Source organism: Cimex lectularius, unplaced genomic scaffold (assembly GCF_000648675.2).
Source record: "Cimex lectularius strain Harlan isolate CLEC.00 unplaced genomic scaffold, Clec_2.1 scaffold200, whole genome shotgun sequence".
NCBI lineage: Eukaryota > Metazoa > Arthropoda > Insecta > Hemiptera > Cimicidae > Cimex > Cimex lectularius.
Window position 1 is genome coordinate 1,534,749 of NW_019392893.1, and position 17,312 is coordinate 1,552,060.

General features: G+C 37.8%; 1 protein-coding gene across 2 annotated transcripts in view; it reads left to right on the forward strand.

Moving 5' to 3' along the window:
- LOC106667756 (lachesin-like) overlaps positions 1–17,312 on the forward strand; it is a 204,629-nt gene that overhangs the window by 21,451 nt on the left and 165,866 nt on the right. For both annotated transcript variants that reach the window (XM_024229126.1, XM_024229125.1), the window contains exon 2: positions 6,606–6,696. In XM_024229126.1, the coding sequence (XP_024084894.1) occupies positions 6,627–6,696 (70 nt within the window). In that variant the 5' untranslated portion in view covers positions 6,606–6,626. The remainder of the gene's footprint in view (positions 1–6,605; positions 6,697–17,312) is intronic.

The following is a 17,312-nucleotide window of genomic DNA, read 5'->3' on the forward strand; positions in this document are numbered from 1 at the left end:
CGAGGGCATCCTATTATCTACTCTATTCCTGATAATAAAATCTTAACAAAAAACTCTCCCTCCTTTATATTTCAATAATCTTCCCATCCGCGTTGCGAACCACGACGATGAACTTTACCTCTGCAAACGACTTACATCCCCATACGAGACTCAAACGTAAAAATTTACATGCTACATTTAGACTGCTAAAAAGACTACTTGACAAGCGATCCAAACTTACAGTAACAAACAAAAAATACTATATACTATCCTGCTAGGCCCCATATGGACACATGGACTTGAACTGTACGGAACCGCTACGCACTCAAATCCGCGAATTATCACCCGCCCAATCATCGTCGGAGACTAAAGCGACAACTTAGTTGCCTAACATCGGCAAAGGAGAGTTGTCAAGAGATCTCCACCCCTGTTGGTGAACTAATGGCACCCATCACGAGAAGGACGCCGTTAATGCCTTGCATGCCCTTTTGTGTTTGTCCGTGGATACAACCTTGTGTGTAACAATATAATAACTATTTCAATCTTTTGGCTTTTTGCACATTTAAAGTGCAGTTTTAAACAAATAAATGAATTAAACAATTAATAATTACTTTCTTTAATTGATTCATTCATTTTTTGAATTGGTTTAATCGCTATACGTGAGCAAAGCCCCGCAGAGTTGGCGAGAAACAACCATTCAACATGTGTTCCTAATAACGCCACAAACTTTGATCCCCGTTTTCAAAACGTCGGTAGGCATTTACTCATTCGAGGTGATGGATTGTTTGTTGAACAAATTGCTTTCGATTTGTTCGCCGTTTCAATGCGGATTTATTTCTTTCTCAATAGGTACAAATTTTGAAATTGGCTCAGTACTCTATTTTAAACGTTATGCTTGTTGTACAGAAGGATTTCTGAATAAAGTCGAACTGCTGAATGTGAAACGCTTCAATTTAACATAAAGCCCGTTGGAACGTACAGAGGAGTCAAAGAGTAGCACTCTTGAGAACGGCAAAAGGCTATAGGATAGCCCGTAACACGCCTTCCAAGTCCTCGCTTCCGCTCCACTAATCCACATTGCCATTCAAAGTAAAATTGCAACTCGACAACTAAAATTGGACCCGAACCAACATTGGTTAACTTCGATGCGCCTCAATACCAAATCCAAGACTTTCTTACATGTTTGATCGACAACCCATAGCAAGAAAGACGGGATTCCATACTAATCTAAAAATTCCTCCGCGGCCTTGAGGATACAGCCAGATTATCGTGGATACAATTAAATTTCTACATACCCAAATAGCCCGACAGAAATTTTAATTTCTTCCTGCATCTGTCCCACAGCACTGTACCCCGAATGCGTAATTAAAGACAGTGTCATTCACACATTACTAAACAGTATCCACTTTGGCAGTGCTAAGGATTTTTAAAAGACTCGACACACGCTCACACATTGTCCATGTGTCCATTAACTGCATTGATCTATCCGGTAATGAGCCCTAGGATATCTCTCCGGATAAATAACATGCAAAATTCAGCGATTGCCACTTAGGAAACGGGAAGACTTCATTAATTTATTAAAAACAGACTTATTCTGTGGTAGGCATCTCTTCAACCAGATTTACATCACTGTATACTCCTCTCGCCAACCATTCCTCGGTATATTATCTTTTATTTTATGGGGCTTTTCATTTTCTTCGTCAGAGATGAAGCAGGTACAAAAAGGCAAAATGCTAACGTTTTGTGACCCATAACTAACATCACCAAGAACATCAAGGAACTGACAAAACTGATGGAAAATTTGAAATATGTTTCCCATTTGTGGTCACAATGTGACCAGAAGGACAAGTGGTTCTTTAACGTGCGCACCTGGCACATGCCTTATCACACGTTTAGATTCTCAAGAGCGACACACGTCCGTTCACAAGAGGTTCAATGTTAATCCTGTGAGGTTTGGTGCAGAATCCACTGACTAAAGTGAGTTCTCTCGCTTGCCCCTTCCGAAGGGGTGGGTCATCTATGCACCCGACCGTGTGCCGCATAGCAAGTGGAAAACTGTTTACTTAGTGCTGAAATGTTTCAGCTGATTAACCGTGCTACAGTATCTAGATAGAGAAGGAAACTCTATCTTCTTCAATATAGGGGCCTCACCATCGTCGGAACAAAGCCTCGGTCGCGGTTATGGTTATAGTGGAATTTCTACCCCCCCCCCTTGAAGAACAATGCCTTCGGTAAATTAAGCCTATAAAGGCACCACCGAACAACGGGCTCTTCTATGATTACCCGCCAGAGGCCGCCTTTTTGGCCACTACGATTTCAATCCCACCGGGAGTGAAACGTGAAGCACTCTTGCGCTACCCGTAGTTCAGTTGGTTATGCAACTTCCCCCTTTTTGCATGAAGGATGTGGTACCCTAACCCTTTTGTGCCACTGACCAAGCGCCCTCTATCCGTCTGCTGACTCTGTACGCATTCGAGGGACTCTCTAGGTGTAGTATTCGCATCATTGCTCTCCTTTCGTCTGATCTTCCATATGCACATGAAGAGTGCTTACGGAGATCATGCGCACAGGGACACACGAATACAGTTTGTGCTTCAGAGCGTTTGCTAAGCTCTCTGGCTACATGTTATGCTTGGAACTACCCTTGCATTCAAGGATTAGGAGAGGTCTGAAGGAAATATGCCGTAGGACCAGTAATGAAAAAAGGAATGCCCGAGAACACCAGGCTCACCTTTTCTGATTGCGTCCCGCACCATATGCATAATGTACCACTCTTGGGCACCGTTATTTCTAAGTATTGTACTCCTCTGGGTGGATGATAGAATCGAAAATGATAACCACTCCGCCTCGAGGGAAAATTCAGAAATTTTGTGCCCGCCCTGTACACATCTTCGGGTTAAACAATGTTCATACTTGCGCCAGCTCCACCCCAGAAGTCCATCCGCCCCGATCTATATTCGCTAAATTGCGATCCTCTTTTTGTTCGGTCTCCGAAAAGGCCTTAACAGAGGCCACCATGAGTAAGCAAGGGGTCGTGGGAACGAGAGAGGTTAAGAGTGATACAACACCGTTCTCCATCCACTACCCCGTATGTATTTGAGGAACTCTGTTGGCGTAGTCTTCTCATCCTAGAAAAATATGAAATTTGGCTATGTTCAGTTTAGTTAGTCGTTGAGTTAAGAACTGACGATCTGAACTGAAGCATACAGACGAAAAACTTACATCCTTACGCCACGGCTTAGCGAGAATGGAAAACATTTAATCACTTTCAAAGTAGACTCGGAGTTCCACAAGGGAGTGTCCTGGGGCCGCTTCTTTTAAACGTATATGTGAATAGCAACCACTCAGAAAATTGTCCAAATTTTTCTTCCCAGTTGGAAAATAACCAACTAATTAGTCAACTTGAATGCTCCTGTTATGTATATTGGCATAGGAACCATTTTCTGGACGGTCCACACAGTCGGAAGGAAAGAGTTCCGAGAGAAGGAAAGCAAGATGTTTCGGCATTGAAGATCGAACCAGAGCATCATAGTTCCAACCAAATGCATCACTCAATGACAGAGCGAGGAAATTTTAACTCCTACTTACACTAGTTCCACTGATCCAACCTCTTCTATAACAGCTGGTCGCAAACTCTAAACGAACCGGTAAAAAATAGCAGTATTTAGATCCTCAAGGGAGTCAACTAATCTTCAGTCGACAGAGTACGTGATTAGTTTAAAAGTTTTAATGATGTTATTCATTAGATTTAAGCATTACTCTGAACTTCAAGCTGGTTACTCCTTGTACCAATAATTATTTAATTATTCATGAATGACCTTTCAAAAAGTGTAAACTGCCAGGGGGAGACCTATTAGATTATGTAAATGAGCGACCAAAAAAATATTTCCATACTTTCCGTATGTTCGGGAGGCCTTTTTAGTCCAGGCTTAAAGGAAGAAGTTAAGAGCGGAAAGTCTCCTAAATTTTACATCACGCAGTGGTAGTTCTCCCAAAGAGGGATACGGTTTAAAATAATGCTTCAATATCAAATAATAAAAATATTGTTATTTATTATTTGGGACGAGGGCGGGGGCTTTGAGGTCGTACGGAAATTGATTGCAGCAGCTGGTTCACGAAGATGCAAATATAACAAACACCAGTCACGCAAAAGTGCAGGACTCCGAAGTCCGATTTTTTACGATAAGCTCAAGTTATATTTATACAAACGGCGTAAATTCTATTTTCCCACGGGGAAAAATTATAAAAATTATTCCTATACTGCGTGCGTTCTAGTTTCTATAAATAGCGTTTTTCCAGACGGTATTACACCCGACGACGGGCTATATATTTCAAGTCGAGGCTAAAGTTAATTAATTTCATCCACTATAGCCTCCCGGATAAAAAACAAAAATGTTAATCCCAAAGACAATAACTTTAAAGTTTAGCTTAGTTAATTTTCTAACACTGCCAGTTCGGACTGTTTAAGGAATAAAAAAAACAAAGTTTTCAACAGCGTTTAACATCATATCGAAAGGGGTTTCACGGAGTTATGCAATATCAGGGAAAGGAATGATTTAAATACCGTATTTAGCCTTTTTTTAAAACCTCTTTGATGTGCGTTTCTCGAAACGCATATTGCAGTTGAATTAACAAAGCAATTGTCCCGTGGGTTGTACGGTTCCTAACCAGACAGGTCAAACGGAATATAATTTTATTATTTATTGGTTTAATTTCTAATTGTACTCAATTTCCAAATGTTGAACCAAATTATTCAACGCTATTTGTACATCTAATTGAAATTTCGCTAATTCATTTTTTAAGCATTCGATTTTACAAAAATTGTCGTATTCATGATAACCTCTATAAATTCTCGCTTTTTCATGCACTTATTTTTCTAGTGAGATTTTCTTTTTTTAGATCTGTGAGGTGTTTGGTCCGCTTATCCTCGCCGTTAGTTAGGGTAGTTTGCCTTCTTCAGGGGTATGAGTGTGCAGCAACCCTCGGGGTGCCGATAATTTTGTTATTATTATAAGTATGTCGGGTTTGAATGATCTTCGAGATAATGAATATGCGGTGGAGTTTCCGATTAATTTGGTCCGCCTATGATAGATCGTTTGGTTTGTTAGGTGCGTTTTGGCAATTTTTCACTTCAAAGGATATAAGCGGGGAGAGGCACCGAATCAAACCCACCACCATCAGTGTAGGGTTTATGTTTTAATGTTAGTTCACCTAATAATTGAAATTTCTTTTTGATATCTGCGGTTTGATGGAACAGGAATTAATTTGGTGCGAATTCTAGCAGTTTTGTTTCGTCAGACGCGTATATAAGGGATTTATGAAAGGAGAGACACCTAATCAAAGCCATCATCATGTATATTTGGATGCAATTTTATTTAACTGAGATCCTTTTTTTTAACATATTGATTAAACATGAGATTTCTGACTTGCGATTTGATGAATATGCTTAGGAGTTTCCGATTAATTTGGCCCGCTTATCTTCACAGTTTTGATTTTCAGGTGTGTTTAGGCTATTTGACTCTTCTAGAGATATAAACAAGGAGAGGCAACAAAACAAACCCACCGCCTCAAACCATTAATCCTGGGTTTTGTGTTATTTTACTTAGTCAAAATGTTTAAACCATTTTATTAAATATGAAATTTGTTGTTTAGATCTGCGAGGTAATGAATATACACATTGTTCCCGATTAACTCGTCCACCTGTGCGTTTTGATAATCTTACACTTACAGGATATATGCAAGGCACCGAATCAAACCCACCAACAATCAGTGCAGGGTTTGGGTGTTAGTTTACCAAATCCTTTAATCCTTGAAATTTCTTGTTGCGATCTGCGGGTTAATGGAATATGAATCTTGATCGTTTTTGATTAATTTGGAGATAATCCTAATTGTTTTACTTCGCCAGACACGTTTGGGTAGTTCCACTCGTTCTGGGATATAAAGAGAATGAAGCATCGAATCAACTGAGGTGATACATGCACAGTAACATAAATTTTTTTATATCTTTAACACATAAAACTATGTCTATGTCATTCCTACGAACATAAGATACGCGCCTAAACAAATTGAAGTAAATTTCTTAACTTACTCTTTTTATGATATTAGTATAGAGTATTACTACAATTACTCTTTACTCCATACTATATTAAATTTGTTCTATTATGCAATTTACTGCCGTAAAAATAAACCAGTTGGCCATATTTTTATTTTTACAATACTGTTTACACTAAAATATGCAGAAAAGGTATAGAGATTTAAAGTAATGGCTCGGTGTCAGTTCTAAAAGGTAGGCATGGGGTTATAGGTGTGGTGTTCGTCTTCTTCCTTCACTCGGCGAATTATGAGGTATAATCGTAAACTACAGGCACTCTCGTAACAAAATCTAGGGCAGAAGATAAAAAACCCTTTTTAACCGCTTGCTAGCACACCCTTCACATCTTTATCGCCGATTTTCAACTGGCTACGGCTCAACGATACAACACTACGTGAAACAGACTCCGTTGAATTATTAATAATCCATTTAAGCCGATAATATGCGTTAATAAATCCCATCTTTATCAATTTTTAGATTTTGCTAATACTGGATTTCCTTACAAGACGTTGATTTCTTTTTTTTTCTTTTACAGGGGATTAACAAAGAGGAAGCGATGGAATGCTTCAGCCACATCTTGGCTCAAACTGCAATTGTTTTGGTCTGTTGCAGCTTCAACACATTAGGTACAGTGCCAATCAAATTGTTAATGCATGAACGTCACACGATTTTGGACGGAATTCTGCTTTTCACCTGTTGAGAGATTGATTTTCAAATTTGTTATGTTCAATTTGTTTCTGGGATAATGCGACAAAGAGAACTTTTTATATGATTTTCCAACATTTTCATACATTTATTGCATACACTACGGTTATTAAGCCTATTATTTTTAACCTTATTTTCAAGCATATTACCTATTTCCAATGTGCCTGCTTTCTTTTCTTTATATTATTTTTAATACAAACAATTTTACAATGTTTGTGAAAGTGAAATTAACATCAGTATTACTTACTGTTGGTTCCACGACTAAAAATCGTTTCAAATTTCGTGTTTTGTGGCAAGTTCAATAAACTCTATTTTCCTAAGCACGAGGGACTTACTTATACTGTGTATGTACGTTAGAAATTAAATATACGTATATTTTATATTTATAAGTATTTATATTTTATGTATATCAAAGGCTAACAATAATCCTGCTCGTGACACTGACGTTTTTATCTCTACCAAGACCTTACATAGAAAGAATAATTAATTGAAAGAAATAACTTGGTCAATTGACCGCTAAAACGTAAATGAATTAATATTTAATAAAAAAAAGAAGTATCACTTCACTAACAGCCCCCCGTGGCCACTTCATATGACGCCGAGGATCGAATCCTTATTACACGACATTTGAAAATGGCAAAAAAGAGGGAAAATTCGAACGGTTGTAGGTTGAGATGGAGAGTTGGTGTCCGAGAGATCCAATTCACGATAGCACAAGTGATAGAGCAGCAGCATATTGAGCCGAAGGTCGTGGGTTCGAATCCCGCTCGTGACACTGACTTTTTATCTCAACCAAGACCTTACATAAAAAAAAGAATAATTAATTGAAAGAAGAAACTTGATCAATTGACCATTAAAACGAAAATGAGCTTGTTAATTATGTCTATAACAATTATGTTGGAATTAATTTTTGTTGCATAAACATGTTAAAAATTAATTAATCAAGGCAGGCGCATTCAAAAGGATGTCAATAAATGATAATGTGATTGAATAGTCTTGTTTGTGAATAAACTCTTAAAAGTGTTTCATTTTCACTTTTGCGCATTACAACTACTGTAGACATAAAATAGTTAAGATTTTGAAATGAGATAACAATAATAATATTGCAATTAAACGGTAAAGGCTCATTAAAAGTTTCAACGGTACGGCGCTAATCTGAGAGAAATACATATTATTTATCATGGGGATCATCATAGGGAACAAGCTCGTTTCAGATAGGTGCAAGCCCAATAAATCTGGCGAAGGTAATGTCTTTTATCATTGTTATGTAAACGAACGAAATTTACATTCTTATTACAATTCGCAGATGGCTAGCAGAGAACACAAGGAAAAATTTCATGAAGTGCTATACCCTATTTTATAATGTATGCAGTTCCCCATTTTTTTTCTTTTTTTTTTGGTCGATACGTATTAAAAAAGGTTAAACGAGAAACAGGAAGTTTATCACGGGCGTGGAAAAACGTTTTTAGGCAGGAAAAAGTCCTCTTTCCCATGCTTAAAAAAAAAAAAAAAAAAAAACCGCTAAACTCTCCTCTCACTGTTACCACATTCAAGGGTTGATAAATTTTTTTTTCACATAATAGAAAATCGTAATCATGGGATGTCACGAAAGGGGGAGGTTATTCGGAATGTATTTTATTGCTACAAACGATAGAAATTATTTTTTTGCCAGTTTCCCAACACATATGAAATGAGGTCGAGGAGCACTGGCAGGTTTTTGCCTTTTGACTTACGTTTTAATGATTTACACACATTTGCTAATGCATAAAACAACATCCATATCGCATTGGAAATACATTCCCAGTCGTCGTTTGAAAGCACCCCAGCTGACCTTTATCAAACCAAATCCAAAAGAGAAGTCAGTAAATAAAGTCATACAAAAATAAAATAAATAAATAAAAAATAAAAGCCCACAAACAATCCCCAACTAAGTTTTTCGTCTAAATCTTTTGTAATTAGCATTATTTCAATCAATTAAGGTTTTTAGTAGAGATAAAAATGTCGGTGTCACGAGCGGGATTCGAACCCAAGATCTTCGGCTAGATACGCCGCTGCTCTACCACTTGAGCTAACGTGAGCTTGGTGTCCGAGTGGATCGAAGTAAAGATAGCTGAAGTGGTAGATAAAGATAGTAGTGGCAGCGGCGTATCTAGCCGAAGATCGTCGGTTCGAATCCCGCTCGGGACACTGACTTTTTTCTCAACTAAAAACCTTAATTAATTGAATTATATTAATTGGTCAAGCGGACCGCTAAAACTAGCGAATTTAATCAGCATTATTATCGCCACTGTGCTTTCCGTTTCTATAAAATATACTTAAGTCTGTCTTAATTTGAATAAAATTACTTAACATAACTTCGATAAATATAATACGAGAAATTTAAAAATAAACGCGATCGGTGAAGTAAAAAACATCAGCCGGTATATCATAAATAAGTTATAAATGGAGTGATGACCATTCGTCAGCCAGACGGTCCATCTATTGATTTCATCATCCCTTAATGAAGCCGGCAACGAATGATACTTGTTTACTAAAAACCCCTCATAAGTTCTATTTAGCCCAAATCCTCAATCGCTAACGGATTCGACATACCTTTAGCAAGCTCCAGGGTTAATGAGAACAAGTGGCATTGAGCCCAAAAAACCTAAAGGAGTTGATAGTATCATAGTTGTGGACATAAAAAACCATGCCAACCTATCCACAATCATCTTTCAGTACATCCGCCCAATAATTAAAACGGGAATTTACCCAGAATGTTAAAAAATTTGGTAATAAAATCTACACTGTATGAAAGGACATAGGACGAAGTACAACAGCTACTGGTCAGTTTCAATTATTTATATAATCAACACAATAATACAAAAAGACCCATGGCAATATGGTTTTCTAAAAAGAAAAAGGCAGAAAACCACTAATTCAACTCACAAGCTTGAAAGTTTTTTGCTTACAAATTTTTATGAATCAAATATTACCTTTAGAAATGGGGAAAATATCTGAATATGGCAAATTGTCAATTTTTAATCTACTCCTTGCCAGTGAACCAATATTAAAGACGTTTAATTTTTAATTTTTTTTTCAAGAACGAGAAACTGAAAAAAGTTAATAATTTTCAGACGATAAAAAAGAAAAGTGTTTTTCCTTTAATTCATTTGGGAAAAACACATCCTCATTTATTATAAGAAGTTTTGTCATAAACTTGAATTTAGGAGATTAACGGACAAGGTAAAAACTCGCCAAAAATTCAACACTGTCACTAATTTGATTGTACAAGAAAATCGTCTCGCACCCCATGCAATCAGGATCTTGAAGGACTGACTTGGTTTCTCTTTGTTTCTCTCACTTCTCCTTCGGAAACCAAAAGGGGCAAACGTTGTTAATTTAAAGAAAATAGCGGTTTGTTTTCGGAAATGGGATTAGGTTCACAAAGAGAACGATGAGGCACGCCCACAGCCCCCTAAAAGTTTTATGAGCTCAACTTTTCTCCACCCATGATTTCAAAGTTTCAAAGTGTGGTTTACTGGCAATTATTTATTTATCAGGTTGTTTTTGGTTTTCCTCCCTTCCGTTCATTAGTTTCAGGATCGATTCGGTCGTTAAAGGCTTTATATTTTACTTTTAACTATTTGTACATATACATCCTCCGGTTCATCTACTGGCCTCGTTCAATTTCAAATCATCAAAATATCTAACCATATCGGCCCAGAAAAAAATATTATAAACTTTTAAAATTAAATTTAAAAAAAATTTGAAATCATTTCTGCAGATAAACGAGAAAATTTAATATTGCACATAAAACCGAACAACCCTCGAACAAAAAATGATACCAAAAAGAAAAAGCTCAAATAAATTTACATTTTCTGATAATTGAGACGAAATAGGAATCATCATTATAATTATCAATGGAGGCACAGCTCACTAATGGGTCTCGACGTCTTCAAGCAGAAATATCCGCCAGTTTTCATTGTCATTTGTTTACCTTCCCTTTCTTTCTTCTCCTTATGCAATTTATTTTCTTTGATTTAGACAAGTGAGTTCGTTTGATTGTTTATAGGTTTAGTTTTGCAGTTGTGTTAACGTCGTACAATCGTCGTCAAACCATTCAACACTACTCACACTCCTAAGTCCATATCAAAGCCACTTCAGCAGTCTGCTTAATGGCACTTGTGTAAACCCGCCCAAACTTATTTATAAGATTATCCGCTATTCTTTCAAAATAGATTAATTTATTTTATGATGTTTTAACCACAAAATTCAGACATTCATTACAAATGTTGTTGAAATATTATCGTTCTTTCGTGTAGAGAAATTGCCCAGTAATAAAAATTTGAAATGAAATTAGAACTCGCACTACACCCTACCAATAAATTCCAATTCAGTTAACTATTTTACTGCTGCTTATTTAGACATAAACATAAAAAGCATTGAATAATTTAATCAAACAACAATCTTAGGTTGAAGTTTGTAATTATTAGACTTATTATTATTTAATATTATTACAATCGTGAAAGGAAGGGGTTGCTTAACTCCGCCACGAGGAATATCGAGTACTCGGGGGGGTGAGTGTGTGAACATGAATACTCTTATTTGAGTGAATGGAATACATATGATCAAAAGGTATTTTAGTGTGAGTACGATTTGGTTTAAAACTGCATGCGTTGGGGGCTGGAAATGACCTAATTGTTAATAGCCAGTGGGCACGACGGACAAGACCGAGGTCTGACCGCGAACTGTCAACAACATAGGAGATTGGCCGCCAAGCCTTGAGAAGTCTAATTCCAATTCCAATTGCAAATATTAATTCCGGAAATACAACCATCAGGATTTTAAATGGATTAACTGTTGGGACAGAGGCTTTCCTTCGATCCCATCGCCCAATATTTTGTGGCTTTGCAAAGAGCCAAACACTATACTTTTACTTCATTCCAAGGAATTACTCCCACAATTTTATTCATAACCATTGCAAGAGGTGGTTTCCAGGCCAAATGTATGGTGTGTGTGGCAAGCACTTGATGCACCAATCGAGCGCACCGTTCTTGAACTCTGCACGGTTATCGTAACGGCAGATCAGTCACAAATTGGACTTGTGAACCATATCCTGTTCGGAAGAAGGGGGGAAGGAATCAGATCAATTAACTACGTGGGAAGCAATTTCCATGATCAATTGCTTCATGGTGGTACGTGGTGAGATTCCTGGAGGGTAGTCAGGGTGACGCAGTCGTTCAGGTGGTTCAGGCATTTCCACTTAAATCCAAAGCTGTGGACGGAACGTTATCCGGAAGTTTCTACACTAGAGGGGCCCCCGTTCTTGGGAGTGATAGGAGGGCCAATTCTATCTGCGGGAGAACTGGAGGTTCGGGCAGAAATCATTTCAGCTTTTTGAGCTTCTCGGCGTGTCCCGCACATGGCGATCCATCCCTTCGGATTGAGCTAAGCGGGGAAGTACTCGTCTTGGTTATGTGAGGGGCACTTACCAGCGGATACAGTCTTTAAACCCTAAAAAATATCCTTCTAGGTAACGATGAAAAGAACTTCTTATCCTTCTAGGTGTTTTTTATTAATAATATTTTTAAAACTTTTAAACATTGAATGTATTAAAATCCCCTACCACCACCTATTATTAATCATCCCAATAATCAAATAAACAGAAATAATAATAATTTATTAACTTACTGGCTCTTCGAAAATATCGTTTTCTAATTCTGGGACAGATCCTACCTATGTGATGTATCGCATACACCCAGCTGGTACAGCCTTTTCCCTACATCACCTACCGCGATTTCACTGGGGGCAGGGAGCCAACCACGTATGTGTCGCTCCTGATGTGACAATCCTTAAGGTTCCGGACGTTTTGTACACATGAACTTACGGATTAGGTACACACACCACCCGCAAGTAGAAACGTCGCCTCCCACATTGGGAAAGAAACGACTGAGCCATGAGACAGGTGCGGTCGAAAAAGAACCTCATCGCGACTCTACAAGGACTTATGTTGGGAAAGAAGCATTTCTCAGATAAAGGAAGTATTTCTTTTTAATGAAATTCGAGAAAATTGACATTAAGGCACTACTCACACGGGGATACTCAAATCTCGCAACGACTGGGATACTCGGAAACTAAGAGTCGCGTCATGTGTAAGTAGGTAGCACCACGCAGACGGAGATATTCTAGTAGTGGAGTCTTGGCAACAGCGCTACTAGAGACTACGAGACTGACTTCTGGTGTACTAGTAGCTTAGTAGCGTAGTTTCCTATACCGTAGTATGATGAGTGAAGCGTTTAATTCGAACTTTGTGGGTGAATTGGAGAAATTTCCAATATTACATTATTATAAGCTGAAAGGAGTGCCAAAGTGTCCTTTCTCATTCTAAAGAATGCGAGGAATTTTGAATCTGATTCCTGCAATTCTTTTTTGTTTTGTTTCCGAGTATCCTAGATTTGAGTGTCCCCATGTGAATAGTGCCTTACCTTCCATTTACACCTGCAATGTTTGTTCATCATCTTTCCTATGTTATAAAAATAAGATAAACGTATAACAAACGGAAATTATGTGTACGTAGATAATATAGAGAACAGACAAGATTTAAGTTTTCCAATTTATCATTTAAGGGCTATGGCGTTGAAATATCATACTTTTATACACGTCGATGCTTTCGTGACTGAGGCGTGTCGTCAACAACGTTCTGCCAGGTAGATCAAATCGCCGGTCGATATTTTAATAATGCATAATCTATACGCAATAGGTTATCACTTGTTACGGAGCATAACCGGACTGTTGTTTCCAATTGGTTTCATATAGACGTTCATCGTTCGATCCGCTTGTTCGTCGGCCTGTAAACATTTGACGGAGACAGGCTAGAGTAAGAAGCTGGCCAAAAACCATAAATATTTTAGGAGTAAGAGAGTGGGCCCATGTGTGCATCGGCTACACTGGTGAAACACAATTACTTAAAGGCGTTCTCGCACAATATTCCAAGCGGATTCCCACCCACCCTTTCGATTAAAAAATAAATCGATATAAATAAATCAATGATAATACAGATAATGAAATTTCTAGATTGGCGTACAAAACCACCTACGAGAAAATAAAGAGCGATTGTCGTAAAATATTTTCTCTCCCTAGGTGGGTCGTTGGCAATTTTCTTCGCCCGTTTATTTTTTGTACATACGTTAGATACATCGTAAATTTCCGGCGATACGAAAGTATTTTACCTCAACATTTTTATTCCCCGCCATCTTTTTACATATCGTTTTCATTCGGTAATAAGCAATAATTCATCTCTCCCTTGTCGGTTGTGCGTAATAACCTCCGGTGCGCAAGTGACCGATTATACCTGGATGCTTTATTTAATGGAAACTTTATCTAGTTTAGAAGAATGCATTACTACTTTTAATTTAACAAAATTCAGGTCGAGCTTTAAATGATTACGGGTAGAGATTTGTGAATAACTATCAGTGAATTAAGATCAGTTTTCAAATGTTACAGGACAAAAAACCGCTTATAATTTGGCAAATACCTAGGCAAGGACCTCATGATCTTCAAATTACACGAATCCAAGAGGACCTAAATGCCATCGTCTTCTGAGCCGTTGCAAATGGATTCTCTCAATATGAATACCTCTCCTGCTATAGTGTTGGATCCCATCCGCTTTTATTCCTGCGCTCTGCATTAACAATCATGAGATCACCTTTTGTTTGTCCATCCGTCAAAAATCTTGGGATCATCTTTGATCTCCCGCCGCTGTTTCTCCACCTTTCGCTAATTCCATCATGGAAGCCAATCTTCCCAATTAGCACCGACAAACTCCTGGTCTCCTCCCTTGTGCTTCCTCATTTCGATTGGCTGTTTGGGCTCAACTGTGAGTTTGTTAACAGACTCAAGAGAATCATGGACTGCTGTCTTCGGTGCGTGTTTAGCTCCCCAAAGAGATCTCATGTGCCTAATTTAAACTGCTCAAAAATGAATTGGGATATTTGTAATTTAGACTTATTCTATTAATTTTGATTAAATTAACCGATATATTCTTGTTAGATGGATAAAATAAAGGATAAAATACAAACTAAAACCGAACAAATGTTAATCCTCATTTTTAATAACGGATTTACTTAAGAAGAGTAACGATGAAGATTTTGAAAACCAACACTTTTTCACATCTTTTCTCCATTTTAATCCAGTAGCCTTTTCTTTAGCCAAGGAAAGACCTCGTCTTGATCCAGAAGTTCGCAATATTATTGTGAGATGAGTCATCGAGGTCACCGGCACAATCGCAGAAGCAGTTGGCATTTCTCACAGTATCGTCTCCCGGGCTTTGCCCGATTCCGAGAGACTAGTAGTGCCAATAGAAGACCTGGCAGTGGATCTCAGCGCATTACGCTAAGGAAGGAGAGAAATATTGTCATTACTGCAAGAGGTCATTCTTTCTATAGTACCCGACAGAACCTAAATGAAGTACAATTTGTTTTGGCAAGTCCTTTATCAATTCGTAATCGTTTGTGGAATTTGGTCTCACATCGTGTGTCCCTTTGAGAAGACCTGCATACAGCCCGCCATCAGTAGAGAATATGGTGAAGCGAGCGACTAAAAGATCACACTAATCGAAATGTTGTTAAGTTTACTGATGAGAAACTTTACCGAGAACAGGGGATGCGTACAATGCCCCAGTTTGTGCTCCCTTCAGTGCAGTTTGGAGGGAGCGGTTAAAGGTCTTGGGATTTACAGTGGAGCACGAACTGTACTCCATATCGTTGAAGGCAACCTCTCCGCTAGGTCCAAGAAATTATCGAGGAATACAACCCTCAAACCAGGGTTCACATTGGCAGGGATTTTCGATTTCTGGATGACAATGTCAGACCTCATAAAGGCAGAGTTGTTCATCGATGTTTAGAAAACCTGAAAACCTAGGAATTTCCCATCTGCCCCTTCTCCCATTGTCACCAGACCTCAACCCCATTGAATGCATGTGGGATGCGTTGCAAAGAAGGCTTTTCGATCACCATCCGCAGCCAGTTGACCTGCAACCACTGAGTGCAGTGTTGCAGCATCTATGGCGTGAAATTCCTTATGAAATTGGTGACAACATTATTAACAGTACGCCTAACAATTGCACAGAGATTTTAGCTAACAGAGGACATTAGACACGGTATTTATTGTTTAAAAAAAAGTTATTGTGTCCAATAAAGAAAGTTATGGAATTAAAATCTTTTATTTTTCAAAATATTTTAATTAAATGTTCCTTCAGTAAAAAACCATAATAATTTCTAATCAATTTGAATGCAATTTATAATAAAAATAAAATAAAAATTCTAGGAAAACAATATACAACAAAATTTACAATATCCATATACATTTTTGAGCAGTTTTATCGTGATTTGAAATTACTATACTTTCTTGGCTCCTTCCACTATCAAATAATTTCTTCCCATTTCCATTCCTACATTTATTCTCTGTTAACATTTAAGTCTTCTTTCGTTACCCAGCCTCATCAATGAATTTCGTCGTTATGAAATATGCGGAGTGCTGATTGTGGCCGACACGAATGTATTTCTCTATACACACTCGCAACACTCGTTTCCGCCCTTATGAACCTACTCTGGAACTTTCTGACGAATGATTCCAAGAAATTATGAACTTAAGATCGCCACAACGTGTGAAAGGAAGTAGGTGGTCGTACCTCAGAATCAAAGGAATTTGTTTGAGAAATAAAATCACAAAATATGAGAAGAAAGAGACGCTTCCATATTGTTTAAAAAATAATATAAGACGTTACGCCGCATTATAAAAATAAAACAAACAAAGCATAAACCTTTGATTTCAACCAAATAAATAACAATAATGGGATGGTAAAAAATATTTATTTATCGTATTTATTAAAAAATCCAATACGTAGCTTAAGGATAAGGCCAATTGGAATTTAATAATTAAAACTGGACGGGTCATGTTTAATCTCGTTCTTCGCCTATCCTAGCTGTTTTGGGTTGGAACGTTTCGGCTTGTCGACATTTTTTGTGCGTGGCATTAAGGATGTAAACATGGGGAGAAAGCAAACAACTCGTTGAATATTTCGAGAACCTTTAACATGCCTTAACAGATAAAAAAAAAGTGAGGACCGTAAACGTCCAAACTAATAGTTCACACCCTGATTAATAAGAAATCTCATAACAACACAAATTTTATCATTTTTATTACACTATCTGGGCAAGATTTTAAGTTTAAAGCTGCATAACTATCGGCAAGCTTTTCCGCTTTTTTCCTGTTTTAGATGGTTGGAGGCTGTATTTCTTGGACGGGAGTTGTAACATGATTCCAAAAGAATAAAATCCATCAGAGCGAGGTGAGGCTTCTTTTTTAAAAAAAAATCCTCGCTTCAAGGGGTAAATGCTTGAAGAATAAACCACCCTCACACCTCGTCACACTTCAATCTTTTCTTTTCTTCGAAGAATTCTCGAATCATTTATTTATTAAAATTCCTCCCGAGAAATGTTTCTCTATTAATTAATGTACTCAGATTGCACGTCTTCACCGAACATGAGGCCTGAGCTGG